The sequence below is a fragment of the Ictidomys tridecemlineatus genome, chromosome 5 (assembly GCF_052094955.1).
Source record: "Ictidomys tridecemlineatus isolate mIctTri1 chromosome 5, mIctTri1.hap1, whole genome shotgun sequence".
NCBI lineage: Eukaryota > Metazoa > Chordata > Mammalia > Rodentia > Sciuridae > Ictidomys > Ictidomys tridecemlineatus.
Window position 1 is genome coordinate 109,366,145 of NC_135481.1, and position 14,649 is coordinate 109,380,793.

Genomic DNA, 14,649 nt, shown 5'->3' on the forward strand with positions numbered 1-14,649 from the left:
GCTGTTAAATAACAGAGCTGAAGAGCCACTCATTTTTGTATGTGGATTCAGATATTAATTGGTCTTTATATTCTCACTTGCTTAGTCTCAAAGATCGGGAGGATCAGATAGTACTTACTTATTCAAAAACTCATTTACTCAAAAATATTTACCGAGCAACTACTTTTTGCCAAGTGTCATCTTGTAAAATGTTATATTATAAAACTTTATAATGGCTTATAAAATTATGAAATAGTATAATTTTAATACTACTCTCCCCTCCAAACACACAAAAGCCCACAGAGATGCTAACTTATTAACTTTCAGGAGAAGTGTTCCATGCAGAGTGAAGTGTTCCATGTTTACTCACAGTTTGAAACTGGATGGTCTCCTCTTTATTTGCCAGCTCTAATGCAAAAAAGGACTTGTTGTGGGACATGTTAGCAATGTCCTGCCACCTGCAGAACAGAGAAGAGCAATGTGAGTATGTGTATACTAGGAGAAAGAACATATGACCTTTTTTTCCCTTAAAGCTTGATGCGTAACTTAGTATTTGTTAATCATTTTTGAAAGAAAATAAGTATTTTCATCAGCTAGCATGCATTTTCTAATTGAAGTGACAGCAATTATAAATACCTGTACACTAAATGAAGGAAAAGACTATTTAAAAGATATACATCAAAAACGGACTTAATGCCACTGAATTATATGCTTCAGATTACTAAAGTGGTAAATTTAATATTCTGTAAAAATTAACTCAATAAAAAATGTAGAGTATATTATCCTCATTTGCCAGATTAGCTTGATGATCAAAGATCCCTATGTTAGCTAGCTGCCAGTGCCTCAACATTTTAAAGGGTGTCCATTACAACGATGCCAGAACAAATATTAGAGACACTAAAATTAGTAAGGCACTGCTTCCAAAGAGCTCTTTTAGAAGGTGAGGTGTCAACATACACAACATAAAAGCAAATAAGTCCTGTTAAGTGCTATAGGTAAACAGGATGAAATAAGGTACAAAAGCCGCGAGGACCGCTCTGAAAACCGTCAGGTTGACATTGAGGTGCAAAGAACTAAGGAATGAACTATCCTGGGTATATTCACTAGGACACAAAATTCTATCTTGCACTTTCTAAATTTTATCATACTTAGCTTTTATATATTAGTATTTGATTTTATTAGATAGCTGGGTACTTTATAAAAGGAATAAATAGCTCTGGAACAAAATGGGTTTGGGGGTGGGGGTTAGGATACTGGGGATTTGACTCAGAGAAACTCGGCCACTGAGCCACATCCCCATCCCTATTTTGTATTTTATTTACAGACAGGGTCTGAGTTGCTTAGCACCTCACTTTTGCTGAGGCTGGCTTTGAATTCACGATCCTCCTGCCTCAGCCTCCCAAGCCACTGGGATTACAGGTGTGCACCACCACAATCTGCTGGAATAAAATGTTTTAACCTACTTTATTGACTTCACTATAACAGATTGAATATATGTCCCGTGAGCTACTTGAAATAAGTGTTTCAGACTCTGGAGTTTTTCTGTTTTAAGCTACTTTATAAAAACAAAATTTGCATAGACTGACAGTTGAGAATCCCTAATCTGAAAATTCAAAATATAAAATGTTCCAATATCTGGGAAAAGAATTTTTCCCCCAGCACTGCAGATGAAACCCACAGCCTGGTCCATGCAAGGCAAGCACCACTGAGCTACATCCCCATCCCAAAACCTGAAACTTTCCAAAAATCGTGATGTGCTCAAATAGTTTTAGTAGTTGCATTACAGATGATCAAACCCGTACTGGATTTACTTACATAAAAATCTGTTAAAATTAAAAATCAATTTAGTACTGATCCAATGTTTTTTAAACCTAAAAATTATTATCATATTAAATAAGGTGGTTGAAAACATTCCTATCCAGTGATGAAGACAACCTGGTAGATGCCTCAAGTTTCCATGAGACCCCTTGAGCACCATCAGAGTCCTGCACTTAGGTCCACGTTCCTCTCCCTGTCCCTCAACTCAGCAAGCTGGGAAGACTTAATGTAACTGGTTTGAGGAAAAGGTAGAACTGCCAGGGGAGCAGCCCTGTCTAGAGCAGTGCAGCGTAGGAATAGCTGCATCGAGCCAGGTCTGTTCTCTTCAGAGAACGTAAGGCCCAAAGACAGTACAGCAAAGGAACGGAAGGGAGAGTGTCAGCTTAGGGAAACAATTCTAAAAAGGAAAAACTAGTTCAAGACAAAATAAACTTGAATAAATAACCTATGTTGGCAGGGAATAGTACAGGAATAAGAGGAATAAAGGGAGATACGAAAAAAGGAGCTGTTTAAAGTGGAGAGTATCAGTTCTAGTCTTGGTTAGGCCAGTTAATAACTTGACTTTTCTAAGCTTCAATTATCCCACATGCAAAGTGATAATAATACCTGTTGCTCAGAGTTGTTACAAAGATTACATGTGAATATTCAGCATAGCACCTGGCTCATGATAAACTGCACGTGATAAAAGGCAGACACAAAGGAATCAAAAACTGAAGTGGCAGAATCTGTTTCAAGCTACTTTATAAAACTAATATTAACTTAATTTTTCATCAAGATAGACTCTCAGAGTAAAATACTTCTATGAAATAACACTGAGTTTTCTAAAATTACAGATTTTAAAGAGTTATAATGTAGGGATTGAACAACATAACCCATTTTGTTTAAGATATAAATTGAAACACAGAATACCAGGAATTAACCATAATTTCATTCATTACTCAGAAATTACATACCACAGTCAGGTGTGGTGCCACACACCTATAATCCCAGCTGCTTGGGAGGCTGAGGCAGGAGGATCACAAGTTCAAAGCCAGCCTCAGCAACTTATTAAAGCCCTAAGCAACTTAGCAAAATACTGTCTAGAAATAAAAAATAAAAAGGTCTGGAGATGTGGCTCAGTGGTTGAATACCCTTGAGTGACAAAAAAAAAAAAAAAAAAGAAAGAAAGAAAGAAATTACACATCACTATTATAGCTACTATAGACATCCTCTGTCTTTCCTACTACATGTACTCCAAGATTTCCACAAATATAACATTTTTATAATCTGGAGGGGGAGGGGGAATCAACATCACAAAAATAATTGAAATTTGCTGAGATGCTAGTATTTTAGGAATTTTGTTACATAACTAGAGTCAAAAGAAAGGTCTAAATTTTCCATAACAAATAGCCCTAGAAATCAGCTCAAATGAAAAATTCACATGAAACAAAGAATGGCCCCCATATAGCAAGAAAAGGGTCACATTTTTTTAAGCATTTTATAAGTTAAGTGATCTTGGTGCTGGGGTGTTGTTCAGTGGTTGAGCTCCCCCCAGCATGTAAGAGGTCCTGGGTTCCATCCCTAGCATCATGGGGGGAAAAAACTAGTTCATCATTATAAACACTTTTTCTGCACATTTAAAAAAAAAAAAAAATATATATATATATATATATATATATATATATATGTATGTATGGATGGATGGATATGTATATATATTTTAGTTGTGAATGAACCTTTATTTTTATTTATCTATATGCAGTGTTGGGAATCAAACCTCACACATGCTAAGCAAGTAATCTACCACTGAGCCACAACCCCAGCCCCTACACATTGGTTTGGAAGAGAGTGGTATATTAATGAAGCACTACATTCAAGTGGTATCTCACTCTAGGAAGAGAATATTTCCATTTTCTAATAAGACCATGGGAAAGACTTGTAATCTTTTTAACAACTCTAAGTACTAAAAAAAGAAAACCCACCAATGGGAACCACAGAATACACATTTTCCCATCTTACAGAGATAATAAAAATACCTAAATATCACAGGAGGCCTTCCGTTCTTGTGTTTCACAAAGATACCTTCAAGACATGCTCCAATGGCTATGTCACTCCCTTGGCTGTCCTAAAAGGGGAGAACAGAGAAAAACTCAGGAATCAGAAAAATAAGATTGCAACAACTACACTCAGTTCCCTAAACTTGTTTCCCAGATATAAAATGTTCTGAAAATCTACAAAATAATTCTTCAGAAGGAAAACAATCTCAATATTAAAATCTAAATATTATAAATATTATTTCCTATAAATACATATGAACACTGAAAGAATTTGTACACTTTTTTCCCCCAATATTCAGCATTTTTTTAAGAGAGAGAGAGAGAGAGAGAGAGAGAGAGAGAGAGAGAGGTTTTTTTTTAATATTTATTTTTTTTTAGTTTTCAGCGGACACAACATCTTTGTATGTGGTGCTGAGGATCGAACCCAGGCCGCATGCATGCCAGGTGAGCCTGCTACCGCTTGAGCCACATCCCGAGCCCCAATATTCAGCATTAAACTAAATATTTATTTTCTTTTTTGGCATCTACAACATTAGCTGGCAATATAAACAGAAATGGTATAGAAGTGCCAACAGTAGAGATATTATGTTTACAAAAGGGTTTGCTATTTCAAAAAGGTGAAGAGAATGCAGAGATGTAGGATGTAATAATTAAGAGAGAGGATAAGACAGAGTAGTAGTAAAGAGTAAAAGGAAGAGTGAAAGAGAGAACAGTAGAATTTGACTATTAGGGAAAGAAAAGAGAAGATAATCAAGGGAATTAGAAGAAAAATAATATGAATCAAAGCAAAAAATAAAACCAAGGTATACTAATCAAAACTCTAGTCCTTAAAAAAGAGTCAAGAAAATAGCTACCTTCAAGAAATGCTAGAAATGAGAAGATTGAGACAAATATATATATGTACAAATGTCCATGGGCTGTTCAGCATACAAAAATTAAAAACCAAGAAGAAAAAAAAAAGGTTCTTGATGGGATATTTCCTGCTTTTTAAAATGCCTGTTAACTTTTGATTGGATGTTGAACATGTTGAATTTTACTGGATTCTGCTGTATTCCTTACAAGAGTGTTGGATTTTGTTCTCAGATCTTCTGAGGCTTGTTGCAAGCTTTGTTATGGAAAGCCAAGAGCAGTTTTACTATAGGATTAATTACCTACACTATTGAGATAGGACTGTTCTTCTCTCTGATGCCTTTTATATTAGATCTTCCATTCTGTGGAATTTTCTACAACTCCCAGAACTTAAAGAATTCTAAGAAGTTCTTTTGGTGATTCTTTTCCAGGCCTAATTGTGTTTTATTCCATGTATGTGCAGACAGAACTCAGCCAAAGCCTCTTGAAGGCCCCTGTAAAAATCTCCAGAGTTCTTTGTGGAGCTCCCTCTTTTCATAACTCCATCCTGCAAATTTCTGGCACTCTGGCCTCATTTGTATTCTGCTATCTTTCTCTTCAGCTCAGCAAGACTCTCAGTTTGAGTATCCCTCTCTGTACTATAGTCTGAAACTGCCTCTAGGCTGGGGAAATTGTAGAGCTAGCTTCATTTGTATCTTTTCTTTCAGAGATCACGGTCTCCTGCTGCTTCAAGTACAAGGTCTGAAAATAATTATTTCATACATTTTGTGAAATTTTCTATATGTTTTTGGAGAGAGGCAACTCCTATAGCAGTTGGTCTTTCACAAAAGCCTGATTTATTCTTTTTAAATTCCTGCATAGTATTCTAGTTTATTTCATCTTTTTTCAATGATTTACTCTGTCAAGGATCAGCCAGGAGACAGGACAGTAATTTGAAAAGGAAATGTTTAATAAAACACACAGTAATTTGAACAAGGATGTTTAATAAAAAGAAATATGAACTAGAAGTAAGAGATTAACTATGGAAGGGATAGAAAGCAGTACTTATTACAAGAATAGCATAGAGAGAGCTGTTGCTATCTCTAGTGTACAGTACCCATCTAAGAAATAAATTTGGAAGAGTCTCCTCCCTTCTGGAGCTGGGATCCAAAATTTGAGAAGTCATGGTGGCCATGACCAATGAAATGGTAGAGAGGTCCAATGAGCTGCTGTAAGCCAAACCTAGCAAGGAGGGAACTACTCACTTTTTGAGGTGATGGTGGAATTTTCAGGAAGGAAAATTCCTGAGAATTCATTGAGAAACTGGGGATGTGCCAGTAGAATGTACCAGGAAGCTGCCCTGGGGTGAGCTGTGAAACTCACTGGCAAACTGTTTTCAGGGATGTGGAAGCTGTTCACAGACGGCCAAGACACTCGTTGGGGATGAGAACCACTAGATGTACCCACAAATGCCACTGTCAGCCACACAGTTGAACCAAGAAGAAAACAAGCATGCTAGATTCTAGGAAGAGAAAACCCTGTCTCCTTCAGCATCTTCCCTAGGACCCTCTACTGACAAAATTCAAATCATGTCCTCTTATCAAAACAGAATTGCTTATAGAGTCCAGCTCCATTATGGCAGAGCAAGAAGAAAATGGTGGATTTGGATCGAAAGGCAATACATTAATAACTAATATCATATGCATCTCCATTTTTCCAATTTTTTCTATGATTATGAAAAGCAAAATTTCTTAGTTGAATTTCTCTTAACATTTTCATTTTTTCCTTAGCAAAGAAGCAACACAATAATAAAGAAAAAAAGTCTTTAAGTTTCTTTTTCTTTTTGTGGGGCGAGGGGCGTGTACTGGGGATTGAACTCAGAGTCACTGAACCTCTGAGCCACATCCCCAGCCCTATTTTGTATTTTATTTAAAAACAGGGTCTCACTGAGTTGCTTAGCACCTCACTGTTCCTAAGGGTGGCTTTGAACTCATGATCCTCCTGCCTCAGCCTCCTGAGCTGCAGGGATTTCAGGTGTGTGCCATACTGCCTGGCTAGGAAAAACTCAAGTTTCTTAAAACTTAAAAAGCTCAAAGTACAAGCTGCAAAATGGGACTGTTTTCTCACAAAATTTTGTTCACAAGGGCCTTAGCTTTTAAACTTTCCAACCTTTGGTACATCAGGGCATCCTCAAGCTTCCTCACTGTTTTCTCATATTGCTAAGCCTAATTTTAGAGAGCCCCAGACATCATGCCACACTGACCTTGGCAGGATAGCTCTCTTCTCCATAGCCATCCATTCTCTCTACCTCCTGCATGTACAGCATTTCAGCATCAGGAGCCGTGAGCCCTCTGCAACCCAAAAGATGTTAGTAAGATTGTTCACAAAATTTTAAAAAGTTAAATAACATTATTCTTAAAAATTACACATCAGTTTGGTATAAGACATTATAAATATTTCAAGCTTTTAAGCATCTGTAATTGGTTACATAGCTCTTTTTCAATATTTACCAAAAATTGGTGCCTGCAAAGCACTATGCTAAACGCTGAGAGTGAGTTACACAAGATCCTATTCCTTATATTGTAGGAAGGCAAGAAATGAAACAGCCCCTAAAACATTTTCAAGTGAAAGCTATTTTTTTTTCCTAAACCAACAAGTAAGTGCTTAATTCCCAAACTTGTCAGGCATTACTAAGAATCATTTATCATTTGGCAGTTAGTACATTACTAAAAATCATGTACTAACTGCCAAATGATAAATGGAAGGAAGAAGGGCATGAGGAAGTAGGTGGAAATCTCTTTCCGCTCAGGTGACTGGGGTCTATGAGGATGGCAAGCGGTGTGGGAAGGAGCAGGCTCAAATGCATGGAGACTCTCCTCTCCAGGTTCATCTACTGCTCCCCCACACACCTCACACTGCAGCCATTCCAACTCTGCATTTCTTTGAATGCACCACGTTCCATCATATCTATGGACTTCTATACATGTTAATCCCCCTTTCTGGTATATCTGTCACCCATAAGTGAACGTGGCCAACTCCTAAAATCTTTCACTCCTCAGTGCATTTATCACTCCCTGTCTGTCACCTTCTGGAACTCCCCAATGCCCACCCTTGCTCTGTGCAGTCCCAATATATTCTGCCCACAACCCTCCCACTGCATCCATTATTTTATTATATGACTATAATTACTGTTTTACTATAATTACCGTTACAATGGGTTTTCCTGCCCATCCCTTAAATTGTCAGGCTGGAATGCACTATTGGGAGACAGGAAATTATTCTATTTATCTTTCAGCCACAACATCCAATACTGTGCCTCATACAGAGTAAGAATACTAATGAGCTCCTAAACACTGTCTTTTAAGGAAATACACAAGTGAGTGAATAAAGTGACAAAAGGCAGGGCAATGTGTGCCTGAGGGATCAATTATGCAAGGAAAGAAATGGTTGGTTTGAACAGCAGAAGGTAGAGTTGGAAAAGTGCAGGATTTAGTCAACTTATGAAAGCAAGGAAGTACCATGAGCACTGGGAGGGGGTGGGGAGAAATAGGAGGACAGTGTTATTATAGGAAGACTAATCTTTTGTGAGAGATAGAAGTAGAGAGAGTAGAGGTAAAATGTTATTTTATTTGGAAAGGAATAAACAATTATTAATAAACAATAAAAAAATAAGTTATAAGCAGAACTCTACCATATGTAGAGTCCTAACTCATTTTGAAACATAGATAGCAAAGAATTTATTGAATATAAAGTACCAGGAAGTATGTGGTATTTGCCTTAAAATAAGAGCCAGCATTCTCTAGAAGAGGGTTTTCCATATAGGCAACAGAGATTCACCATCCAAGAAATTCAGTATCCACTAGCACAGAGGTACAAAGAGGCATAGTCAGGCAATAAGGCCCAGGGAGGGCACTCATGGGGGCTCCCCAGAGGACAAAAATACTGCAGGAGAAAGTCTGCAGGAGAAAACTTGAAATACTACTCCCAAAATACTACTACCAAGGCAAATAACCTCATACTTGTTGAATCGAAAAGCAAACAAATCCCCCTAATCTTGCACTAACATATACAGGCTTAGGTTACCAACCTTTTTTAATATATGGGCTGACAAATTGGCTCCCTTCAAATGACTGGCTGCTTTCATCTACCTCAGTTTCCTCAATGGTTTAAAGCATGAATAATAAATAATAAGTTCAAATGGGAAAGCACCTGGCACATATATTATTATGTAAAAGTTGGTTACTTATAATAGCACCAATAGCAGGAAAAGTTCCAAATTGAATGTATCAATGCAAATTTTCAAATTTAAAAGGCACTAATTCCGCACAATTTCCTGTCTTATTTATTAGTTTTACCTGTACTTTTGATGTAGTAAGGCCACTTTTTGGGTTGCTTCTTCCAATACTTTTTCATCTTGTAACCATCCCTGAAGAAAACACACAGCTGTTAAATATGTAAATTTCTTTGGAAAAATCATTGCTACTGTCATTGACTCTTTTCACTTCAGGCAAACTGTGACTGGTATTAATATTTGAGAGCTGTGCTATGTATATAATCACAATCTTTCTAAGGAATTAAATGGCTTCTGCTCAAGAGCCAAAAAAACTTGCCCTGCCTTCTCAGTTCAGACCAGAGAAAGTCTTAGCTAAATTATTTCTGCAAGGTAACATCAGGCAGCCAGTTCTGAGTCCAGTGCAAAAACTTCTTGTACATTCTGTGGTTGGCTGTGCAGACACTCAGAAGAAGGACACACCCCCTCCCTTAATTGTTCCAATAATCGTTTTCATGTCACTTCCATTAGAAGTGACATTTCAGCATTAACTTTATAAGGTTTCAAGTCTTCAGTGAGAAGCAAACCTCTGCATGGTTCTCAGAAACTGAAAACAAAACTCCTTAGACTCACATCCAAATACAAAACACATTTTTCAGGGCACAGTGCACTGACTACAGCCCTTTCCGGTTCTGTGAGTTTACAAGGACCAAGAAGACTCCAATAGGAGAAGGAATGACACCTTGAAAGATGCTGATTTTTGATGCTACTCCTGCCTCATAAGTCTACCTAATGGACTTAATTTCAGGGATTAGTAAGGGTATAGAATAAACTGTTTATATAAAGGCCCAGGGCCAAAAGAAGTCTTACCACAGGAAACAAGGCAAATTTTTGAAGAAAGTCCTGGGATTCATACTGATCAAAATCACCAAAATCAGCTATAAAAAGTGACAAAAAATTCACATGTTGATAAACTTAATTTGTATAGCAAAACATGCACAAGAAAATACAACATGCACAAGAAAATACAATATGCAGTATACAAATAAATGGTGTAATTATGATCCAGAAGTCGTATTTGTCTGATAGCTATAATAAGAGTGTGTTTTTATAGTATCTTTTTAAAATATTCATTAGATGGATTCATGTGTCTCAACTTGGAAAATGCCTGTGCATTAAGGAAAAAAGTTAGAAACTACATATAATTTGCTCTGATTTTCATAACTAAAAACCAAACAAAACCTTCCCTGTAATGGCATATGCTTTCCTCTGCCCAGAAAAGTGTCAGGAAGAAACCAAACTGGAGAATGGAATTAGATCACCTAATCATCTATATGTTATAGCAACATGTATTTGTTTTAAAATTTTAAATCATTAAAAAAACAGAGAGCCAGGGCCAGAGTTGTGACTCAGTGGAAGAGTGCTTACCTCGCACATGTGAGACACTGAGTTTGATCCTCAGCACCACATAAAAATAAACAAAATAAAAATATTGCATCCATCTATAACTAAAAAATTAAAAATAAATAAATAAAAAACTGAGAGCCAGGCACAGTAGCACACCCCCTATAACTCCAGAGGCTCAGAAGGTTAAGGCAGGAAGATGGTGAATTCAAAGCCAGCCTCAGCAACTCAGCAACTCAGCAAGGCCCTACGCAACTCAACAAGATTCTGTCTCTAAATAAAATATAGAAAAAGAGCTGGAGGTATGGCTCAGTGGTAAAGCATGGTTGGGTTTCAATCCCTGGTACACGTCCCCACGCACACAAAAAAACAACAACAACAAAAAAAAACCTGAGAGTTCAGCAAAAACTTTATGAAAAAGTACTTTATTTTTATTTTTATTTTATTTTTATTTTCTGTGGTGCTGAAGATAAAAACCAAGGCCTCATGCATGCTAGGCAAGCTCTTCTAACAGTTACATCCGCAGCCCAAATATATTTTTAATTTTTTAAGTATAAGGGATTGAACCCAAGGACACTTAGCCTCTGAGACACATTCCTGGTGTTTAGTTTTTTTGTTTGTTTGTTTGTTTTTTTGTTATGTATATAATCACATATATCACATTGGGTTTTTTGGTGGGAGTGGGGCAGAGTTGTCTTTAATTTTGACATAGGGTCTCACTAAGTTGATTAGAGACTCAATAAGTTGCTGAGACTGGCTTTGAACTTGCGATCCCCCTGCCTCAGCCTCTCAAGCTGCTGGGATTACAGGAATGCACCCCTGCACCAGGCTTCCAAAAGTAATTCTTAAAGTCAAGATGATACTTAAAATTCAAAGTAGTTGAAAAGGAACATAGCTCCATGTGTATCTAGCAAGTGTCTATCTAAAGATGACAAGTCTCCATGTCTAGTAATATCTGGAGAAATTTTACTGATTCTTTTAATTTTCAGTTCTCCAAGGTAAAATGCCAGTTATCATTTGAAATAACACCCTTTCAGAAATATTGCCATAGTATATACATACATGTAAATGCACATATATTTAACATGTGGAAAATGAAAACAATTTAAAAATGCTTGTGAAAATCATTTCTATCGTGGCTGATGATGCTCCATAATTTTGTCAATTACTTAAAAAACCAAACAATTGAATATACTTAAAGTAGAAGTGACTATAATCTCATCCACCCATTGCATGATAGATTTTCTTCCTAAACTGCTAGCTAGTAGCCAATCAAGTGCTAGAGCTAGATTGATAACATAGCATATTAAATGCTCTGGACATATATATGTGTCTCAATTTATTAAACATTTTGCTTTCTTGACATATAACTTGGTTAACTTTCCAGAAGTCTCATATTTTATTGAAGTAATTCAAATTAATTTCTTTCTATAAAGAAGCCCTTAGAGAATAGCATATTAGTATTTATAGTTAACATACAAACACTATAAAAGACGTATACACTCAAATGTATGATATGTCAAGATCGTTGTACTGTCAGGTGTAACTAATAAAAATAAATAAATAAAAATAAAAGATGTATACAGAAAGTCAAGTTACTTTAAGAATCCCTTGCTATTTTGTTATAACACATTTTAATCTGATTGAACTACCACATTATTATTAATCATTTCATATGCATTATTTACCTTGAACGGCTAAACCTGCTAGCTGAATTGCTTGTTCCAACGTACAAGGAATGTTTCCCTCCAAGATATCTTTCTTCAGCTGCAAGTAATACTGATACCTATGAAAATGTCAATTTTATAAAGTGAATGTCCAATCAATGCTTTTTACCATAATTTGGTAGAGGAGCATTAATCAGTCAAATAAAACCTTAACCCCAGATGGTTTTAAAGAATAACAATGTCCTTGACATATTTACACACATATAAAAATCTAATTTAATGAGTTATTTGTCCCTAACTATAGTTATTTCAAAGCTAAAGTATTTATAAGACAACAGGTCATTTTCTTATGCCTTGTAAGATAGTCCCTACAATTTGTTCTTTTGTTGTTGTTGTTTTTGTAGATGGACACAATATATGTGGTGCTCTTGGAATGAACCCAGTGTCTCACACTTGCAAGGCAAGTACACCATCACTGACCCACAACCCCTACAATTTATTAATCAATTGCAGGTCTTTTTTTGGTACCAGGGATTGAACCCAGGGGTACTTAACCACTAAGCCGTATCCCCAGGGTCTAGCTAAGCTGCTTAGGACCTTGCTAAAATGCTGAGACTGGTTGTGAACTTGAGATCCTCTTGCCTTAGCCTCCCAAGCCACTGGAATTATAGATGTGTACCACCACGCCCAGCAAAATGGCAGGTCTTTAAAAACTCACAGTAACTCGAAAATATAAGGATTCAGTCAGTTTGGCAGAAGTTCCCCAAGCCTAGAAAGTAAAGACTGAGAAAACTAACTTCTGATATTAATTTTTTTTATAAAATCCCAGAATATCTACTGAAATACTTTAATATTCTGTAATGTGTGACTTTTAAGATATAGAGCACCAGTTACCAGCACAAGCTTTAGAGTCAGGCAGACCTAGGTTAAATTCCAGCTCTCTAATTAAGGATTCTGCAAGAATTTGGCCAGGTCATAATCTGTAGATTTAAATTTTATTTACTTATTTATTTTGGTACTGGGGCTTGAACTCAGGGGTGCTCTAACACTTAGCTACATTCCCAGCCCTTTTTATTTTTTGAGATAGTGTCTCACAAAGTTGCTGAAGCTGCCCTCAAATTTTCAATTCTCCTGCCTCAGTCTCCTGAGTCACTGGAATTACAGGCATGTGCCAGGATGCCTGGCTTTTAGATTTAAATTTTATTACCGGTAAAATGGTACCATTGCCCCTTCACACGGATGAATATATTCAAAAAATATATATGAAGGTCTGAACACAAGAAAAGGAACATAGCTGAGACTCCAAGAGTCTCTCACTTTAAGGTGTGCACTCTAAGTCAAAAAGCAATACTTGATTCTCTACCACTTCTCCATTCCAATAAAACTCTAGAATAAAGACGTATTACTTTTATTTGTTCACTGAACAGGTAATTACTAGGCCTACTGTGTGTTCAAAACGCCAGAGATACAGTGTTGAGTGATGATCCACCAACTCTACCAGTGTAGTCCTTAGAGAACCCTAATCCAGAATCTTCCCAGGTTGGCTGGCTGTGAAGCACAGTCGAGGTGCAATTCCTGCTGGAAGTCCCCAGAGAGCCCACCCTTTAATTGCTTCATATGCAGTCTTATATCATCCTTTTTTATTTTAGCAAGGTTTAAAGTTTCAGTTCTTTGTTCTTTTTTTTAAAAGAGTTTGTAATGTTTTTTTTCTTTTTTTTTTAAGAGAGAGTGAGAGAAGAGAGAGAGAGAATGAATTTTTTTTTTAATATTTATTTTTTTTTTAGTTCTTGGCGGACACAACATCTTTGTTGGCATGTGGTGCTGAGGATCGAACCTGGGCCGCACGCATGCCAGGCAAGCACGCTACCGCTTGAGCCACATCCCCAGCCCTTTTTTTTTCTTTAATACCTTTATTCCATTCATTTATTTTTATGTGGTGCTGAGGATTGAACCCAGGGCCCTGCGCATGCTAGGCAAGTGCTCTACCGCTGAGTTTCTGTTCTTTGTTACAAAAGAACATAACCAAAACACTTTCAATTCAAATAGGAAGACTCTAGATCCAACTTTCCCGCTTCTACCTGCTAGTAGCAGAACTCACCAATTTCCCTCAATCAGCAAATATAATATAGGTAGCTCTGGGATCCTTTCAAAGAGGAAAACTTGAACCTTTGTATAAAACAGCTGATTTCAAAAGCCCATATGAGTGAGACTGTATTTAGGAAAGTCTATCTATTGGACATATTGTCCACAGATTCCACTTTAAAATTCTAGGATTTAGTCTTCTACAGAAATTTTCTTAACCTTAATGTTATACATATATTGCTATTTATAAGAACTGATTCTTCACATATGCTCTAAATTGTTCATTGCTGTTCAATGCCTTTTACATAAACTCTCCCTTGAAAATTTAGATGATATACCAGGAAAAACTGTCACCCTTGCAAACACGTATGCTCTGAACTATGAGCCAAAATAAATCTCTTTGTTAAAACATACCCAGGCTGTGGAAAGTAGCAGAAAAAGGACTAATACAGTGACCAATGAGGTTGTTTTTATGAATTCATAAATTTTTAAGTGTATCAATTGTATTTCAATCTACGGACTCAATATTCATTTTGATGCCCAAAATTTCCTATCTTTCCTAAAT

At 36.6% G+C, this 14,649-nt stretch overlaps 1 protein-coding gene across 4 annotated transcripts in view; it reads right to left on the reverse strand.

The window, feature by feature from the left end:
* Positions 1 to 14,649, reverse strand: part of Ptpn21 (protein tyrosine phosphatase non-receptor type 21) — an 81,013-nt gene that overhangs the window by 34,896 nt on the left and 31,468 nt on the right. For all 4 annotated transcript variants that reach the window (XR_013439196.1, XM_078050666.1, XM_078050667.1 and 1 more), the window contains exons 4-9: positions 12,024 to 12,121; positions 9,802 to 9,869; positions 9,017 to 9,087; positions 6,925 to 7,012; positions 3,813 to 3,901; positions 350 to 437 (exon numbers count right to left, since the gene is read on the reverse strand). Coding sequence is in view for 3 of the 4 variants with exons in the window: in XM_078050666.1 (XP_077906792.1) it covers positions 350 to 437; positions 3,813 to 3,901; positions 6,925 to 7,012; positions 9,017 to 9,087; positions 9,802 to 9,869; positions 12,024 to 12,121 (502 nt within the window). In the remaining variant the exon portion in view is untranslated. The remainder of the gene's footprint in view (positions 1 to 349; positions 438 to 3,812; positions 3,902 to 6,924; positions 7,013 to 9,016; positions 9,088 to 9,801; positions 9,870 to 12,023; positions 12,122 to 14,649) is intronic.